The sequence below is a fragment of the Vulpes lagopus genome, chromosome 14 (assembly GCF_018345385.1).
Source record: "Vulpes lagopus strain Blue_001 chromosome 14, ASM1834538v1, whole genome shotgun sequence".
NCBI lineage: Eukaryota > Metazoa > Chordata > Mammalia > Carnivora > Canidae > Vulpes > Vulpes lagopus.
Window position 1 is genome coordinate 35233701 of NC_054837.1, and position 18826 is coordinate 35252526.

The 18826-nt window shown below is 48.8% G+C and overlaps 1 protein-coding gene across 2 annotated transcripts in view; it reads right to left on the minus strand.

Annotated features, from left to right (window-relative positions):
* The window catches only part of STX2 (syntaxin 2), a 34730-nt gene extending 16371 nt beyond the window's left edge, over positions 1-18359 (minus strand). For both annotated transcript variants that reach the window (XM_041729307.1, XM_041729306.1), the window contains exons 1-3: positions 18147-18359; positions 7527-7604; positions 5197-5296 (exon numbers count right to left, since the gene is read on the minus strand). In XM_041729307.1, the coding sequence (XP_041585241.1) occupies positions 5197-5296; positions 7527-7604; positions 18147-18176 (208 nt within the window). In that variant the 5' untranslated portion in view covers positions 18177-18359. The remainder of the gene's footprint in view (positions 1-5196; positions 5297-7526; positions 7605-18146) is intronic.
* Between the last annotated feature and the right edge of the window lie 467 nt (positions 18360-18826).

Sequence of the window (18826 nt, forward strand, 5' to 3'; positions counted from 1 at the left end):
GCCAGTGAGTCTAGGTGAAGGAAATTTGAATTTCCTTGTACCGTCACTGCAACTTCCCCATTGATCTGAAAATGTTCACACTAAAAGTCTGAAAAGAATGTTTAATGGTACCAGCCCTTGATCCCTCAGGTACAAGCCTAGGAATTGGGCACCAGGGTGCGGCCAGGCGCCACCTGCTGGTTCCTGTGCTCAGGCACCAAGCAGCCCGGAGGCTGGTGGGGCTGGCCACCCGGGTTTACCCATCTTGTATGACATCCAGGAGCCCAGCACCAGGAGTGCCGCCCCTCCCACCCGGCAGAGGGCTGAAAGGGGCATCAGCCTCCTGCCATCTGCATCACCTGGGCTCCCTATCCTGGGGGACCAGTTCTGCAGAGAGGAATTAAATAGGCACTTGGACACTGCCTCCCACATTTTGGTTCACGCAAAAGCAATAGTTTTATTTATCCCAGGGGAATTCTATCAAACGTTTAAAGAAGAAATCATACCTATTCTACTAAAGCTGTTTGGAAAGATAGAAAGAGATGGAGTACTTCCAAATTCGTTCTATGAGGCCAGCATCACCTTAATTCCAAAACCAGACAAAGATCCCACCAAAAAGGAGAATTACAGACCAATATCCCTGATGAACATGGATGCAAAAATTATCAACAAGATACTAGCCAATAGGATCCAACAACACATTAAGAAAATTATTCACCATCACCAAGTAGGATTTATCCCCAGGACACAAGGCTGGTTCAACACTCGTAAAACCATCAATGTAATTCATTATATCAGCAAGAGAAAAACCAAGAACCAGATGATCCTCTCATTAGATGCAGAGAAAGCATTTGACAAAATACAGCATCCATTCCTGATCAAAACCCTTCAGAGTGTTGGGATAGAGGGAACTTTCCTCGATATCTTAAAAGCCATTTACGAAAAGCCCACAGCAAATATCATTCTCAGTGGGGAAGCACTGGGAGCCTTTCCCCTAAGATCAGGAAAAAGACAGGGATGTCCACTCTCACCACTGCTGTTCAACATAGTACTGGAAGTCCTAGCCTCAGCAATCAGACAACAAAAAGACATTAAAGGCATTCAAATTGGCAAAGAAGAAGTCAAACTCTCCCTCTTCGCCGATGACACGATACTCTACATAGAAAACCCAAAAGCCTCCACCCCAAGATTGCTAGAACTCGCCGATGACACGATACTCTACATAGAAAACCCAAAAGCCTCCACCCCAAGATTGCTAGAACTCATACAGCAATTTGGTAGCGTGGCAGGATACAAAATCAATGCCCAGAAATCAATGGCATTTCTGTACACTAACAATGAGACTGAAGAAAGAGAAATTAAGGAGTCAATCCCATTTACAATTGCACCCAAAAGCATGAGATACCTAGGAATAAACCTAACCAAAGAGGTAAAGGATCTATACCCTAAAAACTACAGAACACTTCTGAAAGAAATTGAGGAAGACACAAAGAGATGGAAAAATATCCCATGCTCATGGATTGGCAGAATTAATATTGTAAAAATGTCAATGTTACCCAGGGCAATTTACACGTTTAATGCAATCCCTATCAAAATACCATGGACTTTCTTCAGAGAGTTAGAACAAATTATTTTAAGATTTGTGTGGAATCAGAAAAGACCCCGAATAGCCAGGGGTATTTTAAAAAAGAAAACCTTAGCTGGGGGCATCACAATGTCAGATTTCAGGTTGTACTACAAAGCTGTGGTCATCAGGACAGTGTGGTACTGGCACAAAAACAGACACATAGATCAATGGGGATCCCCGGGTGGCGCAGCGGTTTGGCGCCTGCCTTTGACCCAGGGCGCGATCCTGGAGACCCGGGATCGAATCCCACGTCGGGCTCCCGGTGCGTGGAGCCTGCTTCTCCCTCTGCCTGTGTCTCTGCCTCTCTCTCTCTCTCTCTCTCTCTCTGTGTGTGTGTGTGACTATCATAAATAAATAAAAATTTTTAAAAAATTTTTTAAAAAAATGGGACAGAATAGAGAACCCAGAAGTGGACCCTGAAATGTATGGTCATCTAGTATTCGATAAAGGAGGAAAGACTATCCATTGGAAGAAAGACAGTCTCTTCAATAAATGGTGCTGGGAAAATCGGACATCCACATGCAGAAGAATGAGACTAGACCACTCTCTTGCACCATACACAAAGATAAACTCAAAATGGATGAAAGATCTAAATGTGAGACAAGATTCCATCAAAATCCTAGAGGAGAACACAGGCAACACCCTTTTTGAACTCGGCCACAGTAACTTCTTGCAAGATACATCCACGAAGGCAAAAGAAACAAAAGCAAAAATGAACTATTGGGACTTCATCAAGATAAGAAGCTTTTGCACAGCAAAGGATACAGTCAACAAAACTACAAGACAACCTACAGAATGGGAGAAGATATTTGCAGATGACGTATCAGATAAAGGGCTAGTTTCCAAGATCTATAAAGAACTTATTAAACTCAACACCAAAGAAACAAACAATCCAATCATGAAATGGGCAAAAGACATGAAGAGAAATCTCACAGAGGAAGACATGGACATGGCCAACACGCACATTGGAAAATGCTCCTCATCACTGGCCATCAGGGAAATACAAACCACAATGAGATCCCACCTCACACCAGTGAGAATGGGGAAAATTAACAAGGCAGGAAACAACAAATGTTGGAGAGGATGTGGAGAAAGGGGAACCCTCCTGCACTGTTGGTGGGAATGTGAACTGGGGCAGCCACTCTGGAAAACTGTGTGGAGGTTCCTCAAAGAGTTGAAAATAGACCTGCCCTATATGACCCAGCAATTGCACTGCTGGGGATTTACCCCAAAGATTCAGATGCAGTGAAACGCCGGGACACCTGCACCCCGATGTTTCTAGCAGCAATGTCCACAATAGCCAAACTGTGGGAGGAGCCTCGGTGTCCATCGAAAGATGATGGATAAAGAAGATGTGGTTTATGTATACAATGGAATATTACTCAGCAATTAGAAACGACAAATACCCACCATTTGCTTCAACGTGGATGGACCTGGAGGGTATTATGCTGAGTGAAGTAAGTCAATCGGAGAAGGACAAACAGTGTATGTTCTCATTCATTTGGGGAATATAAACAATAGTGAAAGGGAATATAAAGGAAGGGAAAAGAAATGTTGGGAAATATCAGGAAGGGAGACAGAACATAAAGACTCCTAACTCGGGGAAACGAACTAGGGGTGGTGGAAGGGGAGGAGGGCGGGTGTTGGAGGGGAATGGGTGACGGGCACTGAGGCGGACACTTGACAGGATGAGCACTGGGTGTTTTTCTGTATGTTGGTAAACTGAACACCAATAAAAATTAATTTAAAAAAATAGTTTTATTTAAAGCCCAGAAGGGACTACTGTGAAGCATTAAGAGTTCTACATGTATTCAAATATTAGTGCTATCTGCTATTTCTTGGCAGCAAAAGTTTTCTGGAGGTAAATTATTCAAAAAAATACACTAATATTTATTCAAATTTGATTTTCCCAAGAATTAAGATGTTAATAAGTGTTACATAAAAAGTTCTGTACGCAAATAAGTGTGTAAAACACTGTACACTAAGTTAAATAGGTTTCGTTATTGCAGGATTGCTCAGTCTTTACTGCTGAGGACACTGTAACTTCTCAAGAGGGGAGAAAGCATAATGGGCTCCGAGATGCACCTGGTGACACACCTCCTGTTTCACAGGCTAGCTGACAGCATTCATGCTCTAGAACACACTTTGGGAAATGTCCTTCTAAACTGTAAAATAAGGAGCTTAATGAGGGTCAAAGCATTGTTTTACAAGACATGAAAAATCTTAAAGTTAAAAACGTGTTCTTTTCCCGTGTAATATCTTTATTTTTTCAACGTAAGGCTATACCAAATAACCCTCTAACAAAATGTTGCTTTCAACCGTCTCCAAAGTTGAGAATAAGTGTCCACGCAACCACTTCCACCTAAGCCCATACCGGAGGTCATGACATATGCCCACTAAAAATAGAAAGCATAGAGCTAAGGGAAAAGTGTCATTCACAAATGACATGACTGGGTGCAGAAACAACCCAACAGAATCTACACAGGAGTTAGTAGCATTAATAAGTAATTAGGTGAGTTAATGGTGAGTTACATATAAACCCATCGTAATTCTATACAAAGAGAAAATAAAGTTTACAGCAAATACCATTCACATTAACATCAAGACCTCAACCACCTAGCAAAAACACAATGTGGGATTGTGAGGTCCCTACACCAAACCCCGTGAAGCGCTACCAGAGAGATTAAAGAAGACGTAAATTGTAGAGGGACAGAACATTTTCATGGATTAAAAGATGCAGTATTGTAAAGATACCAATTCTTCCCCAAAATAGGTATGGATTCTAATTCACAATCTCTGGCTTATCTAGATCCATTTTACCTTTGAAATTTTCAAAATTTATCTCTCCAGATCAAGGAAACACTTCCTTATAATGGCCAACGCCCCTGTTCTTGATTAATTTAAAATAATTTCTTACACGCTGTCCTTAACAGACATCCAGACAGCATACTCCATACAAAAGCCTTTCCCAAAGACTTACCATTGCCTGTAAACCTACCTAACAAATGCTGTTTTCCAAGTCAATTTTTTGACTTTCACTTATTTTTTAAAGATTTATTTACTTTAGAAAAAGAGGGGGAGTGCAAGCGGGGGTATGGGCAAAGAGAGAGACAAGCAGACTCCCCCACTAAGTGTGGAGCCCATGGCAGGGCTTGATCCCAGGACCCCAAGACCATGACCTGAGCCCAAATCAAGAGTTGGACGCCCAACTGACTGAGCCACCCATGCACTCCTCTAATTAACTTTCATCTAAACACAGAATTCTGTCATTCTTATTTAACTATCGACATAAAAAGTACCCATCTAGGCCCACTCACTGATAAGGCCCCACAGTTCAGCAAAGCCACTTCTGTGTATTCCTCTGGATAGGACACAGCAGTGGTCCCAGTCTGGCAGAGCACTGGAAGCACAGCAGCACAAAACCATCTGATTCTCTGGCTCATGCAGTCAAGGGCATCAGAACAGAGAGGCAGCCTGCTTGGTTCCAGGATTTTTACAAGCGCACTGCGTGACCCCATGCACAGTCAGGATTGAGGCCTATTTCACAAACAAGAGAGAGAGGGGCACCATTTTTAAAGCCAATGACTTACTTCCTTCTGGATTTGGTGCAGAAAGAATGATGCTGTGGTTTTTCTTTACTTCTTCAACATACTGAGCTATTTTAGCTGTACTGTTCCTGATCTCCTCGACCTAAGACAGATACAAACAGCCATTACTATTATGGCAAATTCAAATTTGCTACCACTTTCCATTACCTAAAAATAAAGAAGTAAATGATTAAATACATGAAGAAATATCAGCTTTTCCATGCTCACATTGATAGTTAACTGAAAGATATAGAAAAACGTGCCGTGTTAAGATCCATATCCACATGACTAAGGCAATATCAATCAAGATTCACCAACAAAACCTAGCAGGTTGTAAAAACCTTTACAGTCAAGACCCAAGTGTTATTACAAATGGTGTCAACAGGAAGCACACGGCCATGCATCCAGCACTCTGTGCAGTCAAGAAGGAAGAGGGTGTTTTAGCACTAATACTCCATGTGGGGAGGTGTTTACAGGTGATGGGGCCAAGCCTTTCAGTCATTGTTTTTACTTCTAATCATCTAAATGATTCAACACTGGGGATCCCTGGGTGGCGCAGCGGTTTGGCGCCTGCCTTTGGCCCAGGGCGTGATCCTGGAGACCTGGGATCGAATCCCACATTGGGCTCCCGGTGAATGGAGCCTGCTTCTCCCTCTGCCTATGTCTCTGCCTCTCTCTCTCTCTCTCTCTCTCTCTCACTGTGTGCCTATCATAAATAAATAAAATTAAATAAATAAATAAATAAATAGGGATCCCTGGGTGGTGCAGCGGTTTGGCGCCTGCCTTTGGCCCGGGGCGCGATCCTGGAGACCCGGGATCGAATCCCACGCCGGGCTCCTGGTGCATGGAGCCTGCTTCTCCCTCTGCCTGTGTCTCTGTCTCTCTCTCTCTCTCTGTGTGTGTGACTATCATGAATAAATAAATAAAATCTTTAAAAAAATAAATAAATAAATAAATAAATAAGTAAATAAATAAATGATTCAACACTTGTTTCAAAATGTAAGGTACTCATCAGCGAGATTAATCCAGGTGGATCTATGCATCCATAATCACGACACTGGAAAAATAGCTTAAATATTTGACTCATTTTAAAGTAGCAATTACAAAATCATTCCACGTTGTGACAGAAGTCCACATCCCAATCCCATGAGTGTTTCCTTACCGGGCAAAGGGGACTGTGCAGACGGGAAATTATCCTGGATTGTCTGAGTTGCCCCGAAGCAACTCAATGGTTATGCTTATTATGCTAGCTACTCGGTAAACTAAAAACTATTAACTTTTAATATATTTTATTAATATGTTACACTTCTTAAAAAGATTTATTTGTTTGTTCATTTATTTATTTATGAGAGTGAGTCACAACCAAGGTGTGAGGGAGAAGCAGAGGGAGAAGCAGACTCCTCACTGAGCAGGAAGCCCAACGGAGACTCAATCCTAGGACCCTGGGATCACGACCTGAGCCGAAAGCAGATGCTTAATGGACTGGGCCATCCAGTGATCCGATATATTACATTTTTTTCAAATCTGCATATTGAAAGGTCCTTTCAGACTGTCCGTGGATTCAAGAGTCAATTGAAACTATTAGAGCAGCAGCCCCTGGGCCAATACCTCAAAGGAAGGGCAAGCTGACAGACGGCAAAGCAGTGTTGCCATAGTTATATACCTGCTTACGTATAAAACTTTTCAAGAGAGAAATTTAAGATTTGTTCGAGGATTTTAGAAAATATACAGTACGAGCTCTTTGACACATATGGTCACCATTTGGGGACTCACTGCCATTCTGGTATAAATGACCGAAGCATCACCGTGTGTACTCTGTGCACACCTGACTCAGCAGGCGTCAGCTGAAGGACACCCCTGCCACCAGCACTGCCACTTTCTAAAGGACCAGATAGCCTAGGGGAGAACACCACCAGTCCTCGGGTGAGAACTTGTGAGGCACAAACCTACCACAGGGCATGGCAGAGTCTCCCAGAGGCAGCCTGGCCTTGGAGGAGCCATTTCATGGCACCAGCTCCACCTTACTGAGAAGCACCTTGCCAAGCACCACCCAACCAGGAGCATAAAGCTCCTCTTTGGGGAGGACAGGGGTTCTGGGGCTCCGGGTCTGCAAACCACCACTCCCACCAGCCCCTCCCCAAGCCTATACCAGGAAGAATGGCTCAATACTACCAAATATTTTCAGGGCACGAAATATCCTAGAGAATTTACATAATCAAAAGCAAGTTTTAAAAATATTACTTTTAGTATTATTTCAAATGTGACCACCATACAGTTACATTAACTGTGTTTAAAGAAGAAACTCTGGCAGGGCTTCACAGAATGGCTCTTACCTGATGGAAGAAATCATCCATGAAATGGTCCTTCTCAACAATAACACTTGTGTCCCCATCATCATCATTCTTTCTACACTAAAATAGAAAAGACAAAAAGGAAAATTCAGATTGCAAAGATGTTCATGTATGCACAAACATCGAACTGAAAGAGAAAAGCAACCCAACAGAGCGCAGAACTATAACAAGATGGTGCTGTCCACAAGGACTTGGGTCTGCCCACTGTGGCCCAGGATGTGGGCGGGGGGGGCGGGGGCAGGGTGGAGGCAATGGACAGCCCTAGGGGGCAGCGTGGCCACGTCCTGGGAAACAACGGAGGAACTCCCCAGCGCTCTGTAACAGGGAGCTGTTCATTTGCGCCCCATGAAAGTCAACATGAAGTGAGCCCCTGGTACCGCATATTTGTTACAAAGATTAAAAACACTGACACCGCTAACTTTTCTAAAGCACACAATTTTCAAGAAACTTAACACATGTTAACTGGCATTCCTCATTTTTCCCTAAGTGAGTAACCCCCAGGGGCTCCTGCAAATAATCCATAAGCACTTTAATAAGGAAACACTTAACAAAGACCTTAGTAAATAAAATGCAGAAGGAAAAGAACTGTTCCAACCACTGGAAGAGCCATAGTGATGCCACACAGCAGTCAGGTTCTGTATTCTTCCACCAAAGAATATTCCAGGGCAGCTCTCTAACTTGAGTTGCAGGAGAATCATAGGAAGGCTGGGTCTCTCACTCAGCAGGTCAGGGTGGGGCATTCTAGAACACTCTAGAACGTTGCTGCACTCTAACATGTTCAGGTGCTGCTGCTGGTCCAGGGACCCTGCGTAAAGAACCACTTTCCAGGGAGGTAAACTATCTACCCGTGGAAGCCTGCACCGGGGAGACGGCAATGGCTGTACACAGCATCCTTGCAGAGCACCGCCAGCCCAGGGCACAGCTCCCCGAGGTCACAGAGTGACCTGTATGCAGCATCCCCTAGTGGAGCTGGCAGGACTAAGAAAAAAAGGAAAGAAAACCTGCCAGAAAGACAACGGAGGGAATGGCTTTGAACCACCTCCCTGAGCACACATCAGATGACTGACTCCACTCTCTGCCAACTCTGGGAAAGCCAAGGCAGCCATGGGTTTCAGAAATTCTCAGAACCCTTAGGAAAACTGAAGTCTTTACCTATTCAAGTCTGGAGTGTGGCTTTACTGATCTACAGCCTAGGAGTAACTCGGAGACAAAATTCTACTAAAATTTGGCTAAGAAAAATCTGCAAATTTAGCAAATGTTCAAGAAAGCACAGGAAGCCTTCCCTCTGCATCAATCCAGGACCCTCACTGAAACAAGGAGATCTGGCCTGAAAGTCAACAACAATCTCTCATCACTTCGGGAGGTCTCCGGATGTCACCCCTCTCAGCCTGGGGCCACTTCTGGGTGAAGATAAGCCATGTCTGCTGAGGCCAAGGGAAAAGAGAGGCTTCTCTAAGAGAGGAAGGGCTGACTTAGAGGAGCAGCTTGTAGGAAGAGACTGTGAGGAAGCTGTAATCACAGGGTGAGCGTGTGGATGAGCAGGACAGTGTGCAAAGGGAAGGAGAAGCACCACACAGCATTAGCCTGCACACTCGCTGGACTGGGGAGGGACCTGCTGGCACCTCTCAGACAGGCGTGGTCACACACACTCCCTTAACCCTATTTATTCCCTTTGCCCTGGCTCCCCAGAATGGGGGCTCCCCAGAGCGTCCATTCTTTGTGGCTTTCCCAGTAGCATCTTCAGTTAGACTGAGCCACCACCCTGCTCTCACATGACACCAGTTGTTGAGAAAGATGCCTGCAATGACTGCTACTGAGAGTGTCTTGTTTGTGCTATTTTAACAGGACAAGTTAACCCCAGAACCTCAGCACATGAACCACAGTGGAACACAGCTGTGCAGGTGGCATAGATACATGAGGTCCTGCCAAGCAAGGTGGGCCCTTCGTCCAGCCACACAGGGAAAGATGGGCATGTGACGAGACGCACCCAAGGACCACCAGCCCCACCAGAAGCTGCAAGGGCAAGGAAGGAGGCACCCCCATAGGCACCGAGGGAGCACGGCCCTGCTATGCCTCCATCGCAGGCTTCTGGCCTCCAGAGCCAGGAGAACCATTCCTGCCATGTCTCAGCCCGTTTGTGGTACTTTGTTCCAACAGCCTGAGGATAATAACCCAGCAAGTCAGGGCTGCCGAGCACTGGCCTCCCTCTAGTAAACCAAACTCACCAATCAAGACAGTTTTCCCAGCCTGCCTACTGGCAGCGGCTGAACCTCCAAGTCTCTGTCTCCTGGTGTGTGAAACACGGGCTCCCCCGGCCCCAGCTCCTACAGACAGGTCCTGAGCACAACCATCTACCCATGTGACCAAAGGGGCCTCAGTGTGACAGGGGCACATAAACTGGCAAAGGCTTTCGCATCATTCTAGCGTCAGCTGTGAGCAAGGCTGAACTTAGAGACAAACTGGCAATCAGAAAGCATAGCATTCCGCAGAAACCAACGTCACGGTGAGCCACCAACCCTTCCCTCCCCCCAGGCTCACGCATCTTGAGGAAACGGAGCACTGCTAATGGCCTTGGAGAGCCTGCACACCGGGCACAGGGCTCCAGCTGCCTCCCACGGCCGGTGTCAGCGTCCCCAGCCATGCTCCGGAACACAAAACACACGGGGAAGGCAAAGTGCTCACGTCCCCAGAGCTCAGACGCCTGGGCAGGCACGGGCACCCACAAAACCCTCTACCGACAGTCCCACCGCCTGACTCTCGCCGCAGGGGCTGCTCTTCATCTCCCGCTCAAGCACCCCGCCATGGCCCCGTTCACTGTCCCCCTGCTGCCCGGAAGGAAGAGGTGGAGGTGCCGAGGACGGACGGACTGCCCTTGTCAACTGGACTCCAAGTGCCCTGGCTCTGAAACATTCACCACCCAAGCCTCGGAGGGAGCAGCCTCCCCACAGGCCCTCCACGCCAGACAGGGCCCAGCGGCCAGGCCCTCCTCCCAGTCCTGGCGGCAGCCTCAGCCCTGGCCTTTGGGAAAGCATATTCCAGGCTCACTCTTCTTAACTCGGCCCTATGTGACTCTACTTCCCAGTGGCTGTTCACCTTCCTGCCTCTGCTCTGGGGTCTCAAGGAAACGGCTGTCATGTCCAGCTCCAGGCCAGGAACCACGTGAAGCAGCATCACGCGAGGAGCCGCTTACTGTGAAGGGGAGTGAACTCGGGTACGACTTGGTGCCGGTGGAGCGCAGGGAAATGAGAAAGGCACCTGCCCACCAGACCCTCACAGAGCTGCCCAGGTCTCACTGCTCTGAACGGAATCCTAGACTCACACGCACTGGCTTTTGTTTTGCTTTTCCGTATTGAAGATTGCAAACCCGCACAAAGCCGAAGGAATACTACAATGAGCCCCGATGTACCCATCCCATGGTTCAACCACCATCTCCCCGCAGCCGGTCGCCCTCCACTTGCTGTCCCCACGCCCACCCCCAGGGAACTAGGTCACCCCAGGCAAATCCCACACAGAAGATGCCCGCTGGGGGTTCCCACTCAGCAGAAGACTCCAGCTGCCAGTCCAGGAGACACGGCTGCCCGCCTTGGTGCTTGGGGAGATGGGCAGACCCCATTGCCCCAGGGGAGTGCATGTTACCGCCACACTGTCACGCAGTGCGCTGACTGCACTCCATGCATGGGGCCGCCAGTAAACCTGACCCAGGAAGCCCGTGTGGCCTCCGCCCTTGGACACAGCCTCCGTCGGACCCGTGCCCTGCCTTGATCCCCAGCCAGCCCTGTGGGTGACAGACCGCCCTCTCTGCCCACAGCCACGAAAGAGAGGACTAGGAATGCATTTCCTCCACTTTCTCTATCCTTATCTTACAACCTTTACTTCTACTTCTTATTTCTAATGGGAATTCTCAACGCTATTCTGTAACCGGAGACAGGCTTCATATGGCTCTTAGCTTCTCCATTCCTCAAAACGGGAAACAGAGACAGAGCAGCCAGGGCACTGCTGCCTCACTGAAGGCACCTTACAGCCCCGTGGACAGAGCGCCCTCGTCCAGTCCCTCTGGTGGGGACAGTGGGGCGTGGGCTTCACTGTGAATAACAAGACGATTCATGCCAAAGCATTTCCTAAAGGCAGTGGGAATATTCCAAGATGACACACTTGATTTCCAGAGTGTCAAAGTGCAAGATAAACATTCAAATATCAACATTCCATTTGTTAGATTTTAAAAGAGGTCTCCTTAAAAGTAGCATTATATAAAAAATAAAATTCTCCCAGTGTGACTACTGTCAGGAGCAGACAGTGAATAGCTTCCGTGTTTAGAGACCATTTAACAGACGTGAATAAGTCATCACTGGAATGCTCAGTGTTTAGATTTCAATAGAAGCTGAATTATCACAAATTAGTAGAATCCAAGCTTGAAAACACACTGACTTCTTTCTCCACGTGCACCTACAGGAGGGCCTTGCACAGATAGTAATTTTGGGCATATCAACTAAATCTTCTCAAAATATATTCAGCACCTATACCTCTGCTGCTTATAACTTATATATCACCTGAAGAAGAGAAAAGCGTGCCTGTAAGTGAATACAGGGTGAAAGCTGTCTACTAGCCTTTGTATGTAACATGCCTTCCTCGTGTTTTTATATCATAGGGTTTATGCCCTATGGTAGGATGTCACATCGTTTCATGTTTTTATGTTTTTACTCTAGTTTGTCTCCACTATTAAACATCATACAAATACCTTCTACAGGTCCTGAGCCTTTACATAAACAGAACTGTACTGCACAGATGCTTCTGCAATTTGACCCTGTCTTTCCCCATGACTTGTTTAAAGATTTCTCCTTCTCTCTCACCTTCACTCACGGACAAACTAGTCCTCTCTCCTCCTGCAATGCCAGCTTATCCCCAGCTTGCAGCCTCAGGGCTCGTCCCTCTCCTCATTCAGGCCTCAGCTCAGAGACTCTCCCCCATTGCCCCATCCCAAGCAACCCACCTACAGCCCCACATCCTGCTTTCCTTGGCTGATTCCTGCCCCACTCCCCACAAATTCCACAAGAGCAAGGACAATACCTATCTTCTCACAGCTCGTGCATCAGGCCTGTGACAGTGCCGGGACCCACTCAAAGGGAGCAGTTGAGTAAATGAAAAGAAGGGGGATGAAACCAAGGTGAGGGCAGTGAGGGTGGAAGGACAGAACACACAAGAAGCAGAGATGCACGCATGGCTGAGACAAAGCAGGTGTGACCTGGGCGGAGGTTTTAGGTGCTCACTGGTCCCGGGTTCTACTCCTCAGAGGGTCTGGCAGCACACTCTGCCCTCCAACTCTGAGGCACCCTTTTAACTTGTAATCAATCTCCCTCCCTTCTCTCTTGTAGCTAATGGGCTTCTGCACTTTGCAACCCAAAGAACGTTGAGGACAACAGACTCCACTGTCATCTACATTTTTCTCACCATGGACTCTTCAAACAGACACACACCAATTCAACACCTGGCAGGTGCTCTGTGCAGAATACTGAGGCTTCAGAGTAGAACTGGCCACCCAGGTCCGCCCTGGAAAGGGTAAAGAGTCTAGAAGAAAACAGGACTGCATGGGCGCTCAGAGACAGGAGGATAGCCATCTCTGGAGACATCGGCCATAAGACCTCTTATGACATGGGACATAAGAAGAGAGAGGACAGAAAGACCTTACAGTGGTGATGCCTGCATGCACTGAGACCACGAAGGTGTGAGGCAGGCTGAGAAGGGGGAATGCATGGGGAACAGCAGACAGCACCCGATGAAGGGACCAAGGCAGCTGTGGGAAGTGTGCACCAAAGAGGAAACCTTTTTATGAACAGGCTTGTTGTGAACTGGTTCTCTTAGGTTTGCTATTCCTTAAATTCACAACAGACCTGAAGTTAAAAACAAGAAGTATTAATCTGTAGAAATGTCAAAGTTTTGTTGTCTCAAAAAAAGTCATTTTAAAAAAGAGATATTATGGGGATCCCTGGGTGGCGCAGTGGTTTGGCGCCTGCCTTTGGCCCAGGGCGCGATCCTGGAGACCCGGGATCGAATCCCACATCAGGCTCCTGGTGCATGGAGCCTGCTTCTCCCTCCGCCTGTGTCTCTGCCTCTCTCTCTCTCTCTGTGACTATCATAAATAAATAAAAATTAAAAAAAAGAGAGATATTATGTATACCAACAAATATATTTATTATAGTTAAGAATAGAGGACCCATAGATTCCAAATGGGAGAACTGTTTCTATGACAACAAATGAAATATAAAAAGTTGGCAGGACCAAATAAACCATAAAATTCTAAATTATAAACATACGCATATAGGAAATTATAAATCTACTATATAATTCTTAGTGTTTTAAGTTTCAGTGAAGTGATTAGAAAAAATGCTTCATTTTACAAACAGGATTCTGAATCTTTCTAACATTCTTCACCACATGTGCAGGTTAAGCTGTCAAAAAATAACTTTTAAGATATCTGGGCAGTTTTTCTTGCCCCTTAAAAAACTGTATTTGCAATTCGTCACCTTGAATCCACGGATTAAAAATACTGATTTTTCTCATTTCCCTTAGATCTACTAATAAAGACATGTAAGGACCGTGTGTTTGTGTTCATTATCCTGTAAACAATACCCACAGTTGAGATCATAGCTTCTCTCCTCTTTACTATAATAAATACGCCTATTTACATACACAAACTTTTTTTTAAAAAGGCAATCATAACACATTTGGAGTCCCTGTCTCATAGAATAGATATTCCACTTATATATACTTACATCCTGAGACATATGCCACCCTGCCTCTCCAACTCCTCCCCTGGCCATATACCTCTACACATGCACCCATATCAGTTTTGTGGATGCAGTTTCTCTGCATCTGGCACATCACCTTGTAGACACCTAGCACTCACATATCTCTTAAACAGAAGGTTCTTTTACTTTCTGTAAATCAGAAACACATCTTTCTAGATTTAAAGCCTAGAAGATCTTGGGCAAGTCACTTAAACTTTCTACACCCAAATAAATTGGCTGCTCAAAAAGAGAAAATAATTGCTTAGAAACAACTAAGTCTGTATTTGATAAATTGTATTGGACACACTAACATGTAAGTCTTTTCCAAATGGTTATCAGTGGTAATCTTCTCGGGAGGAAGCACTCATAGCTAATAAAGGAAACTTTTTGGAGGTTTCCAAAAACAACTATTTGGCCAGGTTAGACATTGTTGATGGGGTATGTTAATTACCAAATTAAAATTTAAAATTCACCTAGTAAAAAAACATGAGCTGTTTAGGAACATGGTTATGAACAGACATTCAACTACTCCAAGGGCGCCAATTAGGGCCCGGCAGAATGGTTCCTACAAAGAAGGGTGGCGAGAAGACGGGCTGTTCTGCCATCAACAAGGTAGTGACCAGAGAATACACCATCAACATTCACAAACATACGAATCCCTGGGGTGGCGCAGCGGTTTGGCGCCTGCCTTTGGCCCAGGGCGCGATCCTGGAGACCCGGGATCCAATCCCACGTCGGGCTCCCGGTGCATGGAGCCTGCTTCTCCCTCTGCCTATGTCTCTGCCTCTCTCTCTCTCTCTCTCTGTATGACTACATAAATAAATAATAATAAAAAATTAAAAAAAAAAAACATTCACAAACATGTCCATGGAGTGGGTTTCAAGAAGCGTGCCCCTTGGGCACTCAAAGAGAGCCGGAAATTTGCCATGAAGGAGATGGGAACTCCAGCTGTGCACATTGACACCAGGCTCAACAAAGCTGTCCGGGCCAAAGGAATAAGGAATGTTCCATACCGTATCCGTGTGCAGTTATCCAGAAAATGTAACGAGGATGATGATTCACCAAACAAGCTCTACGCGCTGGGCTACCTACGTACCTGTCACCACTTTCAAAAATCTACAGACTGTTGTGTGGATGAGAACTAATCGCTGATTGTCAAATAAAAGTGAAAAAAAAAACAAAAACACAACCTACTCCAAGGGCTACTTGGAAAGGATAATTTCCTTAAGTAAAAGTTTAACTTTTATTTCTGATAATTTTCAGATGTTTTTAAATATTGTTATTAAACTTTAAAAATGTCAAATTGCATTTTAAATTAATATTTTACTCTAGATAGAATAATGCTTTTTAGAACTTCCAGCAAACATTAAAAAAAACAAATAAATATTAATAGCACTTATAATTACACAGCACTTTCTCCCACCTTCTCCCAGAGTGTCACACACAGGAGATAATTTCACATTTCACAACTCCTTCTACGACTAAGCAAGAGAGGTATCATTACCCCCACTTTATGTACAGGAAAATTAAGGTTCTGAAAGCCTTAAAAATAATTTGCCCAAGATTAGACAACTACATGCGTAGAAACTTCCAGCAATCTGCTCTACAATTGCTCAGTGTCTTTATCTAGAGCAGGATGGTACTGGACTAGAGAAGGCCACTTCTAGCTCTGAAATTCTAGATCAAAATAGGTCACATGCTCTTCACGCTGCAGCAGAGAAAGCTGGAGGTCACATAAGCTTCGACGGTGGTAAATAATTGCCCAATTCATTTTTGCTAACCAAGCCAAGAAAAGCTGACGGATTTTTCTTACTATTCTCCAATATTACACACGTTTGGAGTTCTTCTGTTTGCCAAAACAGTTACAGTTCTCATGTGCAGATACATTCAGCATTTGTTCACTCAACAAATATTTGAGCTCATGTCAAAGACATTCTATAGGGTGAGGTAGTGGTTATTTGTTAAGTTTAACATGATGCTGTTCATCTGCAAACTGCAGAGATCAGAGTATCGTCTGACCATTCACAAAAAGAGAAGGAAAAAATCACTTCGAAGAAAGGTTCTTACAATGTGTGTGGAGCGTAATTTCTATGATCCCAAGGGAGAGTCAACCATTGCCTTCTTGAAGCACAACTATTCCCTCTACTTTCCAAAGCATGGCCTATAGCCAGCTGCCTTCCAGAAGCAAAGGAGAGAGAAGGTAGTTCACCACATGCCAGGATGCCTTGGGCGGCGGCCCACAACCTGCTCTGGGGCAGCCCTGCCTGCACAGGGCACAGGCTTTCCCTCTGCGCTGCGACACACTAGTAAGGACTCGGCACTAACCGCGACTTGCATTTGTAAGAAAACAGTCATCATTAACCGTTGGCATAAAATGTTTCATCCCTCCCACATTCTACCACCACCCAGCGTGGTCCCGCTGCCTGTCCGACGCCGGAGCTGCCCTAATGAGCACAGGCCAGTACATCACAACTCCCTGGGTGGCTCAGCGGTTTGGCGCCTGCCTTTGGCCCAGGGTGTGATCCTGGAGACTCAGGATCGAGTCCCACGTCGGGCTCCGGGTGCATGGAGCCTGCTTCTCCCTCTGCCTGTGTCTCTGCCTCTCTCTCTCTGTGTGTGACTATCATAAATAAATAAAAGTTAAAAAAAAAAAAAAAAAGAACTCGCCCATTACTGTCAGGTAGTAAAGGGTAACTCGCCGAGGTCACTGGCGGGGGCGACGCCCTGGCTACTGCCAGGCCCCGTGCACGGGCCGCTAGGAAAGGGCGCAGCCTCTCACCGGGAAGCGCTGGCACCGCGCAGGACCCGCCCGTGCCCACAGGCAGGTGGCACCACCGAGCGCCTCCCTGCTCCCACGGGCAGCGCCCCGCCCCGTGTAGACCCCAGGGACTGGACAGGCGCACCCGCACGAGCCCCCTGCTCTCGGGGGCTCCCACCCACCCCCGCACAGTGACTTCTGGTGGTCCCAGCTGCTGCAGAGGGTCCAAGAGGCGATGCCACGGAGCGACCTCAGCCAGGGCAGCAGCTGGCGGGCGCGGCTCAGAAGGGGCTTCGGAGCCCAGCCACTGCCCCGTGCCCCCCGGCCCCGGGCTGACTCAGTTTCCCCATCTGTCAGCGACAGAATAAGCGTCGGCTCTCGGCTGGGGGGGGGGGGGCGTCCAGAACACCGTGGAGACAGTGACCCACCAGGGGGCGGCCAGTCCCGAGCGCCGCCACCCCCACCAGCCCCGCCCAGCCCGGGCCCCCCCAGCCCGGGAGCCCCCGCGACCCAGCAGGCCCAGTCACCTCCCCCTTGCCCAGTCCCGCCCTCCCTGGGGGTCCCCTGCCCTCCCTCCCCACCCACCCCGGGGGACCCCCTGCCCTCCCTCCCCCCCCCCCCCCGCCGGACCCCCTGCCCTCCCTCCCCACCGCCCCCACCCCCCACCCCCGCCTTGTCCCGCCCTCCCCGGGGGGCCCCCTTGACCTCAGCACCCCTGCCCTGGCCCCCCGCCCTCCCTCCCCGGCCCGCCCTGTCCCACTCTCCTGGGGGCCCCCCTGCCCTCCCCGGGGGGGCCCCCCTGCCCTCCCCACCGCCCCCCCCCGCCCTGTCCCGCCCTCTCCGGGGGCCCCCCTGCCCTCCCTCCCCGCCCCTCCCGCCCTCCCCGGGGGACCCCCTGCCCTCCCCCCCGCCCTCCCCGGGGCCCCCCTGCCCTCCCTCCCCGCCCGCCCTCTGGGGCCCCCCGGTCGCCCCCGCCCAGTCCCGCCCGCCCCCGCGGCCCCCGCCCCTTCCCCCGCCCGCCCCGCCGGCCCGAACCGCTGTCGCCGCCCGCCCGCCGCTCACCGCCCTCAGGTCGGGCAGCCGGTCCCGCATCCCCACGGGCGCGGGCGCCACGCCCCGCAGCTCAGGCCTGGCCGGCGCCGCCTCCGGCCGCCGCGGACTCTCAGCGGCCGCGCAGCCGCCTCAACCTGCCGGTCGCCGGCTCGGGGCGAGCTCTCCCGCCGCCCTCCCCTCGGACCGGCGCTGCCACGGCAACCGCGCCGGCCCGCTCTGCGCATGCCCAGCCCTCGCAGCCTGCGGGAGCCTTCGCGGTGAAAGCCGCGGCCGAGGGGCGGGGCCGGGCGGGGCGGGGCGGGGCCGAGCGGCGAGGGAACGCACAGGGCCAGGCCGCGGGGGCGGGGCCTAGAAGGAGGGCGGGGCCTGGGGAGGGCGGGGCCGCGCGGCTGGGTGCAGGCCGGGGTCGAAGGGGAGGGGCAGGGGCAGCCCGGGGGGAGGCGGGGCCTGGAGGCGGGGAGCTGACGCGGCCCGGCGCGGAGGGGGCGGGGCCTAGGAGGAGGGCGGGGCCTGCGTGAGGAAGCGGTGGGGCTGGGGGCTGGCCCGCAGGGGAGGTACCCCCGGGTACCCTGCGGAGTTGTACAAGAACCGCCTTGGCCTTTCCTTCCTCCTTTTTTTTTTTTTCAAGATTTTATTTATTTGAGACAACCCAAGCACGGGGAGGGACAGAGGGACAAGCAGGCTCACTG